Here is a 20,415-nt window from a genome sequence, read left to right as displayed (position 1 = left end):
CTAGATAAATCAAAAAATATCTATCAAATTCATAGATTGGAAGATTCAATATTGTTAGAATGTCAAATGAACATGATCCCAAGTAACATTGCAGCAGGCATTTTTGGGGGGAAATTTTCAAGCTAATTCTAAAATGTAGATGGAAATGAAAGTACCTCGAATAGCCAAGACAGCCTTGAAGAAGAATTAAGTTGGAGGACACACTCACTCTACTAGATTTCAACACTCACTTTAAAGGTACAGTAATTAAGACACTGTAGTATTGGTGGAAGTAAAGGAACACAAAGAAATCAATAGGAAAGAGCAGAGAGTAAAATATTTCCCCACATACGTATGCAATTATTTGATTTTTTTTTATAAGTCACCAATACATTTCACTGGGGTAATGAAGGCTTTTCCATAAAAGGCGTTAAAAAAAATGAATATCTATCGAAAAACCAGTTAATGTTAAAAATCACTTCCCACCAGACACTGAACTTAATTGGAGATGCGAAAGTTAAAACTATATAGGCTTTGAAAGAAAAATGGAAATGTTTTCATGACCAAGGTAGGCCACGATTTCTTAGACATGACACCAAGGCATTCGACATAAATGAAAAATTGATCAAAGTGGATTTCATAAAATATTAAACCATTAGCTTATCATAATGACTATTTAAAAAGTGAAAAACAATTCAAAGACCAGGAATAATTACTTGCAATACATGTATCTGACAAGGGACTTATCCAAAGTATATAAAGAACTTATACAAGTCAGAAGGAAAATTACAAGGGGCTGGCCCCGTGGCCTAGTGGTTAAATGTCTGCATGCTCTGATTCAGCAGCTCGAGTTTGTGCGTTGGAATATCAGCCGCAGACTTACTCTACTCATCAGCCATGTTGTGGCGAGGCCCCACGTACAAAACAGAGGAAGACCTGCACAGATGTTAGCTCAGGGCAAATCTTCCTCAGCCAAAGATAGAAAAAGAAAAGAACATTACAAACAACCTAGTTTATTAATGAGCACAAGATTAGAAAAGGCACCACATATAAGAAGATAGCCACATGACCAGGAAGCTTTTGAAAACCAAAATGGCAAAACTACACACAGCCAGCAGAATGGCTAAAATTAAAAAGATTGAAAATACTAAGTGTGGGGGAATGTAGAGAAACTAGAAGTGTCTTGTATTTGGATGGAAATGTGAAATGGTACAACTACTTTGCAAGAGTCTATGTCAGTTTCTACCCTTTCACCAAGCAATTCTATTCCTAGGTATATGTACCCAGGACAAACAAGTAATTATCTCCACACACACACACACAAAATATATATATATATGAATATTCATAGTTACTTCACGCAGGAGAACCAAAAATAAATCTGTCCATCATCAGAAAAATGGATATTGAAATTGTGCTATAATTATAAAACAGAATACCTTGGCAATAAAAAAACCAAATTACTGACACAGGTAGCCTATTAAGATTGAATCTCAAAACCAGATATTGAGTGAAAGCACACAGAATGAAAGAGAACATAGTGCATTCCATTTATTTGAAGTGCAAAAGTAAGCAAAATTAATCTATCATGAGGGAATTAGAATATGTTTTTCTTTGGGGGATGGGTATTGACTGGCAAGGAGTGTGACAGAACTTTGGAGGATGATGGAAAATGTTCTGTTTCTTAGTCTGGGTGGTGATTACACAACGCATACATGTTAAATTTATTGTGCTGTATGCTGAAGTCTTGTACATTTTGCTCTAGGTAAATTGTACCTCAATAAAGAAATGTGAGCAAAAAAAAAAAAAGAGAGGGAGAGAGATGATGACAAAGGGTAAAAAAGGTGACAAATGACAGAAAATAGGTAACAAATGTTCAACATATAAATAATAAGAATCCCTTGAAAAGAAACCCAAAGCGATGGAACAGGACAAGCACTAAAATGTATGGTTAAACCAAAAGAGATAGTGAAATTTAAAAGTTCAAATAATATTAAAATGACACACTGCTGTCTTGAGAAATCAGCCACGAACAACAAACACGGAGACTTATTCCAGCAAAAGTACTGCCATTCAGTTGGATACAATGCTACAAGGTTGACTTTGAAGGCCAAACAGAAATCGTTTCTAATGCTCAGTCCTCTCCTCACTAGATTTTTGACCTTGGGAAATTTTGTAGTCGTTCTGAGTTTTCTTTTCTCATAAGGAAAAGGATAAAACCTGACTAGTAAGATAGTTCATAGGATTAAATATGATCACTGGAACAATAATAGGCGCTAAAAACATATTTGACTTTGAGTCCTCCCTTACTCCCTTTAAATCTGTAGACAGAAAACTATTGGCAGAGAGCAGATTAGTTGTTCTAAAATAAACATTTTCCCACCATTTCTAGGAAGAAGTCATATATGCAGTAAAAAGAATTGGAGAGGAACAAGACCCTTTAGAACAGCCATCCTCAAACCCTGAAGCAGGGCTAGTTTCCACCTAAGACCAGAGGTGCAAGTCTTGGCTGAGTCCAACCCCTGCAGTCATCGCTGTCTGGAGTGGAAGGGCAGAGTCCATTGTAGCTTTAGAACAACGTGGACTCCCAAGTGTTTCTCAGAAAGACACTCAATCACTTGTTCAACTCTAAAGATATTCAACAATTTTTTAACCCAGGAGAGGTCGAGGAGAAGCTGTCCCACATGACCAAAACTCTCACCTGAATCAAAGCCAGGATGTTAATAAATACTATTTCCCAAATCTCTGTTATAGCACAAGGATGCTCCGTTGGAGTGCGTGGGAGACCTGTGAATATCAATCAAGGGGGATATATATATATATATGTATACCAATTTACAGGACTCAAAATTCAAATACATCCCCCTACCCTAACTCAGGAAAGTTCTAATTCAAAGTGGTGTGTTGAAGAATACATAGGTGTAAATCTTTGTGATCTTTGATTAGGTAATATTTCTTAGATGTCACAGCTAAAGCAAAAACAACCAATGAATAAATAGATAGATTGGACTTCATCAAAATTAAATTTTTTTGTGCTTCAAAGGATGATAACAAGGAAGTGAAAAGACGACCCACAGAATCAGAGAAGATAGCTGCAAAACATGTATCTGACAAGTGTCTAGTATCCAGAATATATGAAGAACTCTTACAAGTCAACAGTAAAAAGACAAATAATCTAATATATCAATGGAAAAAGGATTTGAACAGACATTTCTCTGTAGAAGATGTACAAATGACCAATAGTCACATAAAAAGATGCTCAACCTCATTAGTCATTAAGAAAATGGAAATCAAACCCACAATGAGATCCCACTTCACACTCACTAGTATGGCTGTATTAAAAGATAGGCAATAACACGTGTTGAGGAGGATGTGGAGAAACTGGAATCCTCCTGCATTGCTAGTGGGAATGTAAAATGGTGCCAGTGCTTTGGAAAACAGTTTGTAAGCTGCTCAAAGTTAAATCTAGAGCTGAAGTAAACATAGGAATTCCACTCCTAGGTATATGTTTTCAAGAGAACATGTGGTCACAAACAAACTTGCACACGACTGTTCATAGCAGCATTATTCATAGCAGCCAAAAGTAGAAACAACCCAAATATGCGTCAGCTGATGAATGGACAAAATGTAGTATAGTCATAAAATGAACTATTATTCAAACATGAAAATAATAAAGTACTGATACACACCAAACCATGGATGAACCTTGCAAACATGATGTTAAGTGAAGAAGCCAGACACCAAAGACCACAAGTTGTATAATTCCATTTAGAAGAAATGCCCAGTCCAGGCAAATCCATAGAGAGAGAAAGTAGATTAGTGGTTGCCAAGGGCTGGGAGAAGGGGGGAATAGGGAGTGACTGCCAATAGGTTTGGTGTTTCATTTTTGAGGTAATGAAAATATTCAGGAATTAGAGAGTGGTGATGCTTTCAGAACCTTGCAAATAGACTAAAAGTCACTGAATTGTACACAAAATTGTGAATTTTACAGTTTATGAATTATGCCATAAGGATAATAATAATCAGCAGCATGACTTTGCACATTCCCATGCCCTGTATTTTCATTAAACAGTGTGCCTCAAATTAATAGCCAGTGGCCAGAATAGGATGCTGTTAGCCCGTTGTGAAAAATATCTCAGATGAAAAAATTAAATTCAGCAATTCTTTGGTAGAAATGAGGTATAGGCAAAGGAAGCACCTCCTTGGAAAAACCTGACACAAGAGTGAATGGAAAATGTGGCAAGGGGCTTTGGGGGAGAGGGGGAGTCTACCTGACACCTGGCTGCAGCACTTAACAGCCAGGGGACCTTGGGACAGTTACAGACCCTCCCTGTGCCTTGGTTTCTTCATCTGCAAACAGGGGAAAGTGGTGCTTTCCTCACAACTCGATTGTGAAGATTAGAATTAATAATATATCTGAAATGATCCTCCCCCAAACTGTGAGGAAGGTGGATGATATCAGTGGGTCCTCAACCTGTTTCACATCTGAGTAACTTTAACACACAGCTTCCATGCCCCACCTAAGCCCACCGACTCAGAATCACTACAGTGAGGACTATGAACCTGATTTGTACTGACTCTCCCAGATGATTCTTAGAATGATCCACTTGGGGGCGGGAGAAACACTGAGCTGTATAACTTTTACCCAAAACACAAAAGTAGGACAGAACAGAACCACAAGGATATTTTCAATCCATTCTCTAAAGCGGAGGAGGAACTGTTGGAGGACCTAGACTTGAAAGGGACCTGGCCCATCTGACCCCGTTTTAACCTCATCCGGTTTACAGAAGAGACACAAGCCCTTGGGGACATATGCCTGAGGCACCTGACAGTCCACCTTGAAAACAGTGAAAGCCCTAATTTCAGATTCTAGCTTGCTTTGAATGGAAGTTAAATTGATCCTTTTTTGCTCATTGAAGGTACCAGTCTTCTCCAAGCCTCTTACCTTACAAAAATAAATCATATTGCTGTTAATTCAAACGTCAACAGAGATGTTTAAGTAAGAAAGTCTTATAAATATTCTCGCCACTTCACAAGAAACCAAAAAGTTAGCAAGTCCATTCCACTTCAGGTCAGTTCAGCCCAATAGATCACAGTCACTGAGACGTGACTCCCGAGTTAAAGGGAAATTATCCCTTCCTGTCATTTGACATCATGCCGACTCGAATGAGGTGAGAAAACAGCTGCCCATTCTCAGATATGGGTCGCTCTTGCCTCCAGACTGTGTCTGACGTCCTGATACCACAAGCATTCCAGGAGACTCTGGAAGAGCCCCGCCATCACTTCTGCTACTGGACCTGCCTGAAGATGGATTAGTAGAACAAAGTAGGGCTCTAGAAGCAAAGCCAGGTCACAGAGAGAAAAAGATGAGTAGTAACTGGAAAAATGCAGGATAAACACAAAACAGGTTTCTCTTATTGTAACAAAACACAGGGCAATCACTTCCTTGCTCTTAATAAAAAGTGTTTTTTCTGTTTTTAATTTGGCCAAATAAATTATTTAAAGTCCCTCTTCTTTGGGTTTCTTACTTTATTTATGGACAACAGCATTACCTCAAACGCTTATGATGAAAATAAAATGCCATTGTACGTCTACTGTGCTTAGCAAAATTCCTGGCCCAATATCACTCAATGGATTATTACTGTTATTATGATTACTATAATTAGCACTGCAAGAAACTCATCCGTGTGTGACTTCAAGTAAGTCATGTAACTTTTGCAAGCCTTCACTTTCATCATTTTTAAAGTGAGGGAATTTGACAAACTTTTCTTTCTCCCATAGAATGTCAGGTCCCAGAGACACCCGATAATAGATTTCTTTAAAGCCTTTGGTGGATCTCACACACTAATACCTTTAGACAGTGTAGGTGGTGGATGGCGTGGGCTTGGGAGAAGATAAACTTTCAAAAGTGGTTGATCCGGTCCAGCATCCTTCATTTTGACATGCATGCTAGGTGGCACACGTTCACACCAGTTGCACCCTCAACTCAGGAAAGTCCAGTAACTAAACTGAAGAGAGCGATGCTCTGGGGGATCTCCCAAGTCTCAGGCTCACAAGACCCAGGTGCGGTCAGATGCTGAAGAAGTGGAGGAGGAGGTTCAGGGCATCGTTTTCTGCTGCCGGCCCCTCCTGCTCTTCTAAACCTCAGCTTCCATGTCACTGGACCCCATTGCATGGGTACATGTGGATCATCAACCATCCCTGACCCGTGACCTTGAGGTGCTGTTAGCAGAATACAACTACAGGTCAATGGCATGAGGACATTTCAAAGAGATCTATCAAGTAATGTTCCATAAAAACTGCCATGGATCCCTGTCTGTTCAATATGTGTGTGAACTGAATGAACATAAAAAAACAGCATCGGGTTTACGTCTTTCCAAAAGCGATGGTCACTATGTGTATTTAAGGATATATAACTAAACTATTTTAATCATTTGACAGCTTGGAAAGAGCTCTCGTGGGACTAGAATGAAATCCATAAGTGACAAACAGGAAATATAGTGTTTAGTTACATTAAAGGAAAACAACAAAAGAGCAACCGACAGATAGAGGAGAAGTTTAGGAGGTAGGAGTGTCACTTGACTTCGGTTAAATGAAAAACCAACATGCTGCCCTACTGATGGATAAGAAGCTGACAGAACACAGGGATGCAGCAAAAAGAAATGAGAGAGTCAGGACAGAAAGCATTTTGTAAATTTTTTATTCATTCACTTAGTGTGATACTCTGGTTTTCTTGTACAGTTTTTTTTTTATAATTTTATTTATTTATTTTTTCCCCCAAAGCCCCAGTAGACAGTTGTATGTCATAGCTGCACATCCTTCTAGTTGCTGTATGTGGGACGCGGCCTCAGCATGGCCGGAGAAGCGGTGCGTCGGTGCGCGCCCGGGATCTGAACCGGGGCCGCCAGCAGCGGAGCGCGCACACTTAACCGCCAAGCCACGGGGGCGGCCATGTGTACAGTTTTTAACAGATGTAGAAAAAACTGGAGAAGTTCCAGAGAAGAACATCATGAGAGTCTAAAAGTTTGACAACTTTCACTTGTGGAAAAGCCTTAAGATCTGTTTTAGTTTAACGAGAAGGTTGGTGACTTCATGACAGCCCTGAAGGAAAGAAAAGTTATTGGGAAACAATTTCTGTCTTGATGTTTTTATAAACACACAAGAACGAACACTGAGAAATTATTATGCTTAGCTATTTCTTGGAAAGAGAATAGTTGTGGTATCAGCACAAGGGCCGACAGCTATTGAGAGTGGCTGCTGAGGGGTGGTCCCCATTGCTGGTGACCTTCAGTAGAAATCAGACATCTTTGTGTAGCAGCTTGGCCTAGGCACTTGGAAGGCAAGGGCTCCTAAGATTCCATGACACCCCCCACCTTCCAATTCTGTTATGGCAACTCCAGACCGTTACCTGGCACGCTGGGTCCTCCCTCACTCACTCCTCTTGGAGTGTGAGCTACGGACAGTGCCTTCGGCTCTGAGCTCTGGCATCTTGAACCTTGTTTTGGGGTTCCGGACTCTCAAGTATTGTGGGGTGTTGATCAAGTCGTTGCCAACAGTAAGTTAAGAAACCCTGTATCATCACCCCTCAGTCCTGATTAAATCTATTTGATTTCACTTGTTTTTAACCCGTTCTGTGTTTGGGTTTCTTCTCCCCAGTCCCTGGCTCTACCTCTTCTGCCGCACGTCACCATGGCAGAATCTTTAGGCCCTTTGTCTGATCCGAGGGCTGAAAGTACCATCCTGGAAATCAACCAGCAGCTTCAATCCCAGCTGGCACAAAGCAAACAGGACTTTAGAGACCTCAGAGAGAAATTTCTTGTATCTGAATCTACTGCCTACATCCTGGCCAACCAGCTGCAGAAATACAGTAAGTCCTACAGGGTCATGGTCACCAGAGTGATGAATGATCACTGTCTTCCCTCTAAGAAACTAAAAACTCTCCAGACCTTATCTTCCATTCTCTTGGGCAAAATAGCTTTCACTCAGACCAGGATCCAGGAAAGGTACAAGTGGGTATCTTAGTCTCAGTGTGCTGAGCATGGGAAAACTGAGGCACAAAGAGTTGAGGGGCTTTGCCAGGTTTGCAGTGAGGTGTAAGGTGGAATTAAACTTCAGATCCCGGTTACTGATCCCGGTGCAGGCACAGAACTGCCTGTTTCTCTCAGGAACAGGCTAAACTGTTGCTCTCAGCATCCTCTTTGTACTGAGCGAGATCCTGCGTCACTGTTGGCAGAAACGTCGAGGACTAATGAACTCCCTCAGTTCAGGCTTCTCTGAGGTCCCATTGGCAAAGCGCTGTGCTAGTTTCACTGGGAAAACGGGGTGATGGTACACGCTGGGGGAAGCAGGTGATGGTACCTGCCTTAAAGGAGCTTGAAGATGAGTCCGCTCCTCACTGAAACTGTGCTATCCATGAGGGATGCCATCAAGACGGAGACTACGCTGCTGAGAGGGAAGCTGAGCTTCCTGAGCACAGGCTCTTCTTTCTGAGTCCGAGGAAGCCATTTTACCACTGTGGTGAGGTTGAGGGTGTTTCTGGGGAAATCAGAGAATCTGTACCACCCCCTCTGTCTCTCTCTGAGCTGGTGAACCTCTGATGATGCAGGATGGCCAGCAGGTCCAGGTGATATTGAGGGTCTGGGACATGAGACATGTGGCCAAAGTGAGAATGAGGGTAAGTGGGGGAGGCCACCAGCCCCAGGACAATTTCAAGCCAGTGTTTGGGGCAGGGCCTTCCCTCCCCCAGTCAGATTTACGATTGGAAACTCGATCACCCGTTCAGTAAGAGGGGGCTGTAGTGACGAAAGGAATCTTGAGAATGGGGGCCCGTGCACAACAGAGTGATTAGAAGGAATCTTGACAACTCTGAGCCGGAATTGGTGGCATTTTCCAATAGACCATTGTGGGAGGGGTTAAGTTAAAATGACTGACAGAGAAATGTAAAAAATTGAAGACTGCTATTTAAGCAAGTGAAGAGACTAGCTTTTGAGAAAGGACAAACTAAGTTTTATTTACGTCTTTTTTTATAATCGTAACATAACTGAAGGAAACAAATTTTGAAGACGGTGAAGAAGAATGATGTCACCAGAGATGTTGGTATTGAGGTAACACAGTGCAGTGATAAAGAGCATGGACACTGGGCCAGTCTTCTTGGGCTCAAATCCAAGTTGTGGATCTTTCTGTGCCTCAGTTTCCTCCTCTGTTAATGTGGTGCTCTCATAGTACCTACTTTTTTGAGTGGTTGCAATGAATTACATGAGTTATTTCTCTAAAGCTCCTTAAACAGTTCTTCGCACAGAGCAAACACTATTTATGAGTTCTTGCTTCACTACTTTTAATTTAAAACAAACGTTATTAGTGTCCGTGCATGTTTCCTTCAGGGATTTATAGTCATGTGATGATATTGTACAGAACTGTATTCACATAAATGTTTTTCATCTTTAAGGTACTTGTGCTTGAAATTCTGAGCTGAGGGGAACCAACAGTCAGCAGTCCTAGGGGCCTTCCCAAGCACACAGGAATCGCTACTTCATGCCCCTGCTTAGCGTTTTACTCAAGAGGCTGCAAGTCTAGGTCAAGTGGCCCATGACTCAGGGTCGGTCTCAGGGAATTGAATTCTGACCTTGCCAAATACCAGTTAATCTTGTCTGGTTACTTTTTCTGCCTTGGAACTTCTCTTTCCTCAGTTCTAAAATGGAGAGTAACCAAACGACATGCAGTTGGGAGGCTGAGGAATAAGATGTGGAAATCCCAGCAGAGAGCCTGGTGCTGGGGTTATGTCTCTCTCTGAGAGAGAGACAGAGAGAGAGAGAGAGACAGAGAGAGAGAGATGGACCCTGCCTCCTCCCTTGAAGGCAGTGACCACAGCAACATGGCCAGCTTTCCACTGAGGCGGGCATCTCTGTCTTTTCTCAGAGTGTGGAGAGTGCAAAGGCATCGTTGAGTCCGTGCTGGGAGAGAAGCTGCAGTTTGAGGAGGGGAAGCTGACAGAGAAGGCAGCCTTAGTTGAGAAGCTCAGGTAAGGAGAGCTCTCTGCTGGGCAGCTGGTGGGAAGTTGTAGGAATCTCTGAAGAAGGGCAAGGAGCAACTCTGGGCCAGGAGAAGGGCAGAAATTTTCATGACAGGCACATGCATACGGATATTTATAAAACAATTAGAGAACAATAATTGGTAAATGATGGACTCCAATTACTCAAGGCCTCCTTTACTCTTTTTTGAAAATAAAATTTATTGATGTGAAAAGCACGTAACATAAAGTTGACCAAATTTGAGTGAACCCTTCAGTGGCATTTAGTACATTCACGATGTTGTGCAATCACCACCTCACTTACCTTTAATCACAATCACCTCCTGACGGACTACAGCTTGTCATCCTTGCTTTCAGTAAAAAGCCGTCTTTCTGAAGATTTTGAGAAACCTCCATACTGTTTTCCGTAGTGGCGGCTCCAATTTACATTCCCACCAACAGCATACGAGGGTTTCCTTTCCTCCACCTGCATGTTGCATCTAAAAAACAAAACAAAACAAAACAAAGAGACTCATAGACACGGGAAGAAACTGATGGTTACCAGAGGGGGGAGTGGGAGGGGGGCGGTGGCAAAATGAGTGAAGGGGATTAAGAGGTAGAAACTTCCAGTTATGAAATAAGTAAGTCATGGGGATGGAATGTAGAGCATAGGAAATATAGTCCATAATACTCTCATAACTTTGTATGGTGACAGATGGTAACTAGACTTATCGTGGTGATCATTTCATAATGTATATAAATATCAAATCACTATGATATACACCTGAAGCAAATAGGATATTGTATGTCAATTATGCTCTGAGAAATCTTTTTAAAACTGCTGTCTTGTTGACACTGTCCTTCTCATATTCTTTCCAATTAACACCAGCTGTGCCTGTCCACATTTCTGCGTCTGGTTCTGTGTCCAGTCACTACATAAGGCACTGTGTGCATTTTTACATCAAAATGCACATAGCCATTCAGTAAGGAACTGAAGGGACATCTTTATAAAGCAGGTTTAGGGAGACAGTTGGCTTTGCTTATAGAAGAACAAGATGAATGGGATGTCAAGGGATCTTACAGGAGCACTCTCTAATACAGAGGAAGCCTTTGTTTTACCATCTTCTTTCTCTTTACCACAGGCGGGTCACCACACATACGCCCGAATTCTGCTTCGAGGGCTCCTTGGGGATATTCTCACGGAAATCTCCTTTAAAATTCCTATAACCTATGGTTCAACTCTTTGCACTTTTAAATGTTCTCTTGTGTCCCCCCTTAGGAAATGTGATATCCTAATTCAAGATCAGGCTCAAGAGCTGACCCAGTTACAGCAAAAGATACAGGAAGGCAGAAAAGTCTCTGTCGTACTCAATCAGTGTCTCCAAGACCTCCTCAGCCACAATGACCCTGCCAACTACCAGGGGCAGGGCTTCCGAGAGCAACTGGCTGAGGGACACAGGCTGGCAGAGCGCCTTGCCCAAAAGCTCAGCCCAGGTAAGGCAGTCACAGGCCCTGATTGTATTGAGCTGTTCCAAGAGATTCCACTTACAAGGGAATTTTGTTTTTAACCGGCTGGTCTGGTTTCCATGTCACATTTGGAGTCACAACAGGACCAGGGCTGGCAGGGTGGGAACAGTGAGGAGAAATGCCCGGGGTACAGGCCATTCTGGTCCAACTGTCTGCTTCTACCCCGAGGGGTGGTGAATTGCATTAATTGATTTTTGAATGTTGAACCATCTGCATACCTGGAATAAATCTTGCTGAGATGTGGTGTATAATTCTTTTTATACTTTGTTGGATTCAACTTGTCAAATTTTGTTGATGATTCTTGCACCTGTGTTCGTGGGACATATCGGCCTGTAGTTTTCCTTTCTGTAGTGTCTTTGTCTGGTTTTGGTAGTAGGTTAATGCTGACTTCATAGAATGTGTTAGGATGTATTCCTTCTGTTTCTATTTTCTGGAAGAGATTGTAGAGAATTGGGATAATTTCTTCCTTAAATGTTTCAGAGAATTCATCAGTGAATTTTTCTGGGCCTGGTGCTTTCTGTTTTGCAAGATTATTAATTATTGTTTCAATTTCTGTAGTAGATATAAGCCTATTGGGATTATCTATTTCTCCTTCTGTGAGTTTTGGTAGATTGTGTCTTTCAAGAAATGGATCTATTTTAAAATTTTAGGGCACAGAATTGTTCCTAATATTCCTCTATTATCCATTTGATGTCCATCCGATCAGTAGTGATGGTCCCTCTTTCATTTCTCATATTCGTAATTTGTATCTTCTCTCTTTTCTTCTTAGTTAATCTGGCTAGAGGTTCATCAATTTTGTTGGGCATTTCTAAGAATGTGCTTCGGGTTTTGTCAATTTTCTCTATTGATTTCTTGTTTTCAATTACATTGATTTCTGCTTTAATTTCATTACTTTTTTCTTCTGCTTACATTTAATTTTTTCTTCTTTGTCTTGTACCCTATGATGGAATATTAGATTATTGATTTTAGATCCTTCTTCTTTTCTAATATATGCAATGCAATGCTATAAATTTCCCTCTAAGCACTGCTTTTGCTGCATCGCACAAATCTTGATTATATTTCATTTTCGTTTAGTTCAAAATATTTTTAAGTTGCCCTTGAGACCTCTTCTTTGACAAGTGTCAAGTATATTGCTTAATCTACAGGTATTTTGGAATGTTGTAGCTATCTTGTTGTTATTGATTACTAGTTTAATTCCATTGTGGCTTGAGAGCGTATTTTGTATGTTTTCTATGTTCAATTTGTTAATGTGTGTTTTAATGGCCCAGCATGGCGCCGATTTTAGTGAATGTTCCGTGTGGACTTGAGAAGACTGTGTGTTCTGCCCTTGTTTGATGAAGCATTCTATACGTGTCAATTCCATCCAGTTGGTTCATGGTGCTGTTGAGTTCAACTATATCCTTCCTGATTTTCTGCCTGCTGGATTTGCCTGTTTCTGACAGAGGGGTGTTGAAATCTCCAACTAGAGTACTAGATTCATCTATTTCTCCTTGCCATTCTCAGTTTTTGCCTCATTTATTTTGGCGCTCTTCTGCTAGGTGCATACACATTAAGAATTGTTATGTCTTCTTGGAGACCTGACCTCTTTTTTGTTCGGTAATACCCCTCTTTATCCCTGGTCATTTTCATTACTCTGAAGTCCGCTTTGTCTGAAACTCATAGAGCTACTGCAGCTTGCTTTTGATCAGTGTTAGCATGGTATATCTTTCTCCATCCTTTTAATTTTATTAACCCTGTGTCTTTTTATTTACAGTGGATTTCTTATACACAACATATCATTAAGTCTTACGTTTTCCTCCACTCTGACGGTCATCTTTTAGTTGGTGCATTTAGACCGCTGGCATTGAAGGTTGTTGTTGATATACTGGATTACTATCTACCATAGTTGTTACTGTTTTATATTCGTTGCTCTTTTGCTTGGTTTCTTTCTTTTTGTCTTCCACTCTTTTTCTGCCTTCTCTGGTTGTAAATAAGAGTTTTATGTGATTCTGGTTTTTTTCTCCTCTCTTGGCATGCCAATTACACCCCTATTTTTTTTTGTTTTTCATCTTTTTCGGTGGTTGCCCTGGAGTTTGTAGTATACATTTACAAATAATCCAAGCCCTCTTTCAAGTACCAATATATGGCTTCCTGGGTAGTGCAAGTGCCTGATAACAGAGTATTCCCAATTCATTCCACCTGTCCATTATAGCGTTGCTGTCATTCATTTCGCTTATCCATAAGCTGTAATCACTGAGTACATTATGGCTACTATTATTTTGAACTGTTATCAGTTAGGTCAATCAAGAACAAAACAAATAAACAATTTCATTTTAATTTGTTCCTTCTCTAATGATCTTCCTTTCTTTGTGTAGATCCCAGTTTCTGATTTATATCATTTCCCTTTGTTCTGAGGAATTTCTTTTAACATTTCTTGCAAGACAGTTCTACTGGTGATAAATTCCCTCAATTTCTTTTTTTTTTTTTTTTTTTTTTTAAAGATTTTATCTATTCAGTTTTTTCCCCCCAAAGCCCCAGTAGATAGTTGTATGTCATAGGTTCACATCCTTCTAGTTGCTGTACGTGGGACTCGGCCTCACGTTGGACGGAGAAGTGGTGCCTCGGGGCGCTCCCGGGATCCCAACCCGGGCCGCCAGCATCAGAGCGCGCACACTTAACCGCTAAGCCACGGAGCCGGCCCTCCCTCAATTTCTGTTTGTCAAGGAAAGTCTGTATTTTTCCTTGGCTTTGAAGGGTAATTTACTGGATACAGGATTCTAGGTTGGAGGGTTTTCTTCTTACACTCCATTCTCTTCTTGCCTGAAGAGTGTCTGGCGTGAAGTCTGATGTAATTCTTATCCTTACTCTTCTATAGGTAAGCTGTTCTTCCCTCTGGCTTCTTTAAAAATTTTCTTTTTGTCTTTCATTTTCTACATTTTGAATATGATGTTCTTTCCTAGGTGTGTATTTTTGATATGCCCTTGCTTACTATTCTCTGAGCTTCCTGGATCTGTGGTTTGGTGTCTATAATTAATTTTGGAAAATTCTCAGTTATTATTGCTTCAAATACTTCTTCTGTTTTCCCTCTGGTATTCCTATTACACATATAGTACACCTTTGGTAATTGTCCCACAGTTATTGGATATTCTGTTCTTTTTCATTCTTTTTCCCCTTTGTGTTTCTGTTTGAGACATTTCTATTGCTGTTTCTTCAAGCTCGCAGATTCTTTCCTCAGCCATGTCCAGTCTATTGTTGAACCTCTCAAAGGCACTCTTCATTTCTGTCCCAGTGTTTTCATTTCTAGCATTTCGTTTGAATTGTTTCTGAGAGTTTCCGTCTTCCTACTTACATTACCCATATATTCTTGCATGCTGTCTACTTTTCCCATTACAGCCCTTAGCATGTGAATCACAGTTGTTTAAAATTCTTGGCCTGATAAGTCCACCATGTCTGCCATATCTGAGTCTGGTTCTGATGCTCGCTCTGTTGAGTCAAAGTGTTTTTTTTTTTTTTTGTCTTATAGTATGTCTTTTAATGTTTTGTTGAAAGCCAAACATGATGTACTGGTTAAAAGGATTTGAGGTATGTAGGCCTTGGTGTGAGGTTCTATCTTTATCTGGCTAGAGGTTAGGCTAGGGTTACTGTTTGCTGTAGCTGTAGGTGTCAGAGGCTTAAATGTCCTCTGGCATTCTTGCTTTTGTCTCCTCTGTTGTCTTGAGCTTCCCTAGAGATTTCTGCTTAAATGAGGTTTGAGACTTGCAGTTCTTTCCATTGTATTCCGCTGTTATCTTATAGGACCCCTACTGATGTGGTGGTAAGGTGTGCGAGTGTGTGTATAAACATTCTATAGTCCTATGATTAGGTCTCAGTCTTTTAGTCTGCCTGTGTCCCTGTGCTGTGACATTCCCAAGGCTTCTCAGAGTTCTCGCTCCTGTCCCCCTAGGTGAACAAGGAAGGCTAGAGGGGGCTGGAATTGGGTATTCTCCTTCCCCCAGGTCAGTTAGGATCTGGTAGCATCCCAGTTGGTTAGGCTCTGGTAAAATAGTTTCTTTGAGAGCAGGCCTTGTCAAGAAAAACAAAATGCTCTGGATGTTTTTCAAGATGGCTACTTTCCTCTTACCCTGCCAGAAGCCTGAGGAGATTTTTCTCTAGTCTTCACTTTGAGGAACTGGTAGGGCTCTTGGAAATAAAACTCTCCAGAAATGTGGGGGCTCTCCTAAGACTGGGTCCCCCTGATGCTTTGAACTTCAAACTTCTCCACACTGAGCCTCCAGCAATTAGTCAACTACATGCTGCGTTTTCGTACTTTGGTACTGGCTCCTGCCTAGGTTTCTGCTCCAATAAGTTGTAATTCTCTGTATTCGTCTAGCCTGCCTGTATTTCCAGCTTTGGGGGCAGTGGTTTGCCCTCTGACCTTCATTCTCTGGTGGATCTAAGAAGAGTGGTAGATTTTCAGTTTGTTCAGCCTTTTTCTTGTGAGGACAGGAGTGATGACTTCAAAGATCCTTACACGCTGGTCCAGAAATTGGAAGTCTCCTCAGACGTCTTAAGTGGAGAGCGAGAGGATTGTTTATTGTCTCCTTAGAGAAAGTTCCCATGGTGCCTGGGAACGAGCTTTATGTCAAGATGGATGATACAGTCATTGAAGACCAGAGGGAAGCTGGACAAGTATATGGTGATCTTGGGAACAAAAGATATTTCTAACGTTGTTTCTTATTTCAGATAGAGCGTGCCATGATGGTGATACACCAGATCAGGGAAACTGTGTCTGATAGATCATAAAAAAAAGCCAGGGCATTTATTTAGTACAAATAAGAGACCTTTCAGTACAATTCTCTCAGTGTATGCTGAAATCGTACATAGGTAATTATAGGTTCATGCCCAGACATGCCACTGTGTTTATAATGGGTGGCATGGAACTATTTAATGCATGACTGGACATTTCTGAATTTGTTTGCAGAAAATCATGAAGCTGAGGAGGATGAAGAAGAAAAGGCGTCCCTAGACCCCAGGTAACTATGAATGATCAGGGCCTGGAAGAGGATGGGTAAAATACGAGGATGGTCCCCAAATGAAGAGAACAAGAGGTCAAAAGTAGCCACACGTTTCAAATGCAAAAGTAACATAAACTGCTGGTTGAATGATTACATTCACTCAACCGGTAAAGAAAGAGCCTTCTAAAAAGGTTGTCCATTATCTTCGTGATACTTGTCAGTCTTACCTAAGGGAAATGAACCAGACTGGGGAAATGTTTTGTCCTGACAGAATCCATCTGTTCTCTGCTCTATGGCTAAACTCAGGATGAGATGCAAATCTGCTTTCTGCATGGTGGGCCTTAGATTGTTGGCAGGGATTTCATAGCAAGAAACATAACTAGACAAAAAAAATCATGTCATGTCTTGATGTAGAAAGAAAGGGATGTAGAAGGTACAAGATCTCTGGGAGTCAGTAATTCCCCAGGAGCCTTTACTCACTGGGCCTCTGTAAAAAAGAGGAACAAAACTTATGCTTTGGAATTGTAGGAACGGTTGTGGTTCTCATCGTATGCTGTGTGTCATGACTGTACCATAGAGGAAAGCTGAGTCTCCTTCCTCATCAACTTGTTGTCTGGACAGTGCAGTGAGCATCTGCTCCTCTCTCTCCCACTGCCATGGCAGCCTCATCTAGTTCCAGTCATAGAAGGATTGTCATCTTCTTCCTCTTTCAAGGGATGACCTCTTTACCTTCTGTGACCTCGCCCTTAGTCTTCCGATGAGATCCAGTTGGGAAGTGGTGGTGTCCAATCCTTCCTTGTTTAATATTCTGTTATCTTTGTGCCTCTGGGCTCAGCAGGGAGCTACAGGAGAAGGAGGAAGTGAATGATGTGCGTCAGGACTCATTGGAGGAACAGTGTGTGACACTTTCCAGTCACCGAGACTTGTCTGACTCCTGCCACACTCCCGACAGTCTCCCCAACCCGTCTGATGAGGGTGAAGTCTGCTCTGCTCTTGCTGTAGCCAGTGAGTACTCTATTGTAAAGAGGAAAAAGCTCCAAATGGTCTCGGAGGTAGCCTTCTGGTTCTGTGTGCTCACAACTCTGTTCTGGTACTCAGATGTTTCCTTAGTAGCAGGCCCTGAAGACCTTCTTTGGTTTGAATCAGAATCTAAGATTCAATTTTAAGCACAGACATAAGGTGGGTCAGGTAACTCTACAACATCCCAAGTCCCAGGCCAAATCCCTGTCACTCCATTGCCATGGATGCTCAACTCCAAGCTGCAGTCTCGCTCTCCTCCAACTTGACTTGTCCTCAATAAGGAGCCATCGAAGTCCCTCTTGAATGATAGATGAACACCTCTGGAATGTGTCTGGAATTTTCCCTGAGTGCATGACATCGACACTCATACCCTCCACCACTTTGAATGGCTAGAATCCTGCTCTCTGGGTAGCACCAAAGATTCTTTCCTGTTTGTGGGTGAATAAATTCCATCCATAAGTCTAGTCTCGGTGTATAATTTCACCCACAGCAACAAAAACAGGGACATCTGATGGAGTGAGAGGTGAATCTTGCAGCAACATCACCAGAAAATGACTAGATGAGCTCCTCATGGCCTCTGGAAGAATATGTGTAACTCTTTGCCCAGATTCAGGGCAGACAACATTGTGATATTGATCTCCTAGGTCAGAAACAGTCTGCCCCATGACTTGGGAAAGGAAGCCTGATTATTTTTCAGCAGACACAACCTGAGGCCTCCTGGAATATTCTCAGAATATCCTGTTCTCATACCGAGAATAATTATGTCCCTGTGTTGAGAAGGGCCCCTGGGTTGCTAATGTGTCAAGAGGCAACTTTTTATTCTGACTGGCCCCATCTGAATTTATTTGCAGAAACTCAAATGGATCTGAAGGATGAGGAAAGAGAAGAGTCAACGGCCCCCAGGTAACTCTGATAATCATGGCTGTGAATGCAATGGTGACATCTGAAGATCTCCAACCCAGGGCAAAGCAGAAAGTGCCAAGTTTTCCTACTTCATACAATCAGTCAGTCACGAGTTGCCCTTTTTCAGAATGCTGTCTGTTAACTTGGGAGTTCTCCTATTGAGGTTTCCACTTTGTATTAAGCTATCAAGTTGAGTAACCTAGAGGCCGTTGGACTCCGGGCAAAGTAACCAATCTCAGGGATTTCCTGCAAGCAGGGAGACCACCTGTCTTCTCTTGCTTGGGAAGAACCAAGATAAGATGCATATCTGCTTTCTGCACATTTGGCCTGTTTCTTGTTGTGAAATCAGGAAATATAACTAGACACGAAAGTGTGTATCGGGTCACAATATTGAGAAAAAGGGGCCTAGAAGGCACAAAATCTCTGGGAGTCAACAACGCCCCAGGAGCATTTACTCACTGGGCCTCTGTAAGAAAAGTGGAACAAAACTTATGTTTTGGGTTGTAGGAACAGCTTTGGCTCTCATTGTGTGCTGTGTGCCATGACTGTACCATAGAAGAGAGCTGAGTCTCCTTCCTCATCAGCTTGTTGTCTGGACAGTGCAGTGAGCATCTGCTCCTCTCTCTCCCGCTGCCATGGCAACCTCACCAATTCCCGTCATAGAAGGATTGTCATCTTCTTGCTGTTTCAAGGGATGCCCTCTTTACCTTCTGTGACCTCTCCCTTAGTCTTCCGATGAGATCCAGTTGGGATGTGGATGTGGTGGTGTCCAATCCTTCCTCGTTTAATATTCTGTTATCTTTGTGCCTCTGGGCTGAGCAGGGAGCTACAGGAGAAGGAGGAAGTGAAAGATGTGTGTCAGGACTCATCGGCTGAACAGCGTTTGACTCTTTCCACTCACCGAGACTTGTCTCACCCCTGCCATACTCCAGATAGTACCCCCATCCCGGCTGAGGAGTATGAAGTCTGCTCTGCTCTTGATGTAGCCAGTGAGTACTCTCTTGTAAAGAGGACAAAGCTCCAAATGGTCTCCCAGGTAGCCTTCATATTCTGTGTGCTCACACCTCTGTCCAGGTACAGAGACGTCTCTTTGCCAGCAGGCCCTAGACCCATCTTGGTTTGCATCAGAATCTGAGATTCACTTTTAAGCACAGACATCCGGTGGGTCAAGTAGCTCTACAGCATCCGAAGTCCCAGGCCAAATCCCTGTCACCCCTTTCCCATGGTTGCTCAACTCCAAGCTGCAGTCTCGCTCTCCTCCAACTTGACTTGTCCTCAATAAGGAGCCATCGAAGTCCCTCTTGAATGATAGATAAACGCCTCTGGAATGTGTCTGGAATTTTTCCTGAATGCATGACATCGACACTCATACCCTCCACCACTTTGAATGGCAAGAATCCTGCTCTCTGGGTAGCACCAAAGGTTCTTTCCTATTTATGGGTGAATAAATTCCATCCAGAAGTCTAGTCTCAGTGTATAATTTCATCCACACCGACACAAACTGGGACATCTAGTGGAGTGAGAGGTGAATCTTGCAGCAACATCACCAGAAAGTGACTAGATGAGCTCCTCATGGCCTCTGGAAGAATATGTTTAACTCTTTGCCCAGACTTAGGGCAGACACCATTGTGATATTGATCTCCTAGGTAGGAAACAGTCTGCCCCATGACTCGGGAAAGGAAACCTGGTCACTTTTCAGAAGACACAACCTGAGGCCTCCAGGAATATTCTCAGAATATACTCTTCTCATACTGAGAATACTTATAGTCCCTGTGTTGAGATAGGCCACTGGGTTGCTAATGTGTCAAGAGGCAACTTTTTATTCTGACTGGCCCTGTCTGAATTTATTTGCAGAAACTCAAAAGGATCAGAAGGATGAGGAAAGAGAAGGGTCAGCAGCCCCAGGTAACTCTGATAATCATGGCTGTGAATGTAATGGTGACTGCTGAAGTTTTCCACTCCAGGTCAAAGCAGAAAGTGCCAAGTTTTCCTACTTCATCAAATGAG

The 20,415-nt window shown here is 42.0% G+C and overlaps 1 protein-coding gene across 1 annotated transcript in view; it reads left to right on the top strand.

The window, feature by feature from the left end:
- Positions 1–20,357, top strand: part of LOC147918004 (NBPF family member NBPF6-like protein) — a 33,870-nt gene extending 13,513 nt beyond the window's left edge. Inside the window, exons 9-16 of the mRNA XM_087417821.1 lie at positions 7,636–7,846; positions 9,895–9,997; positions 11,265–11,479; positions 16,452–16,503; positions 17,321–17,490; positions 18,357–18,408; positions 19,231–19,397; positions 20,263–20,357. Of these exons, the coding sequence (XP_087273947.1) occupies positions 7,669–7,846; positions 9,895–9,997; positions 11,265–11,479; positions 16,452–16,503; positions 17,321–17,490; positions 18,357–18,408; positions 19,231–19,397; positions 20,263–20,357 (1,032 nt within the window). The 5' untranslated portion in view covers positions 7,636–7,668. The remainder of the gene's footprint in view (positions 1–7,635; positions 7,847–9,894; positions 9,998–11,264; positions 11,480–16,451; positions 16,504–17,320; positions 17,491–18,356; positions 18,409–19,230; positions 19,398–20,262) is intronic.
- The last annotated feature ends 58 nt before the right edge of the window (positions 20,358–20,415 follow it).

The sequence above is a fragment of the Ceratotherium simum genome, chromosome 2 (genome assembly GCF_057802395.1).
Source record: "Ceratotherium simum simum isolate JZ-2026a chromosome 2, ASM5780239v1, whole genome shotgun sequence".
Taxonomy (NCBI): domain Eukaryota; kingdom Metazoa; phylum Chordata; class Mammalia; order Perissodactyla; family Rhinocerotidae; genus Ceratotherium; species Ceratotherium simum.
This window is presented reverse-complemented; position numbering and strand designations above follow the sequence as displayed.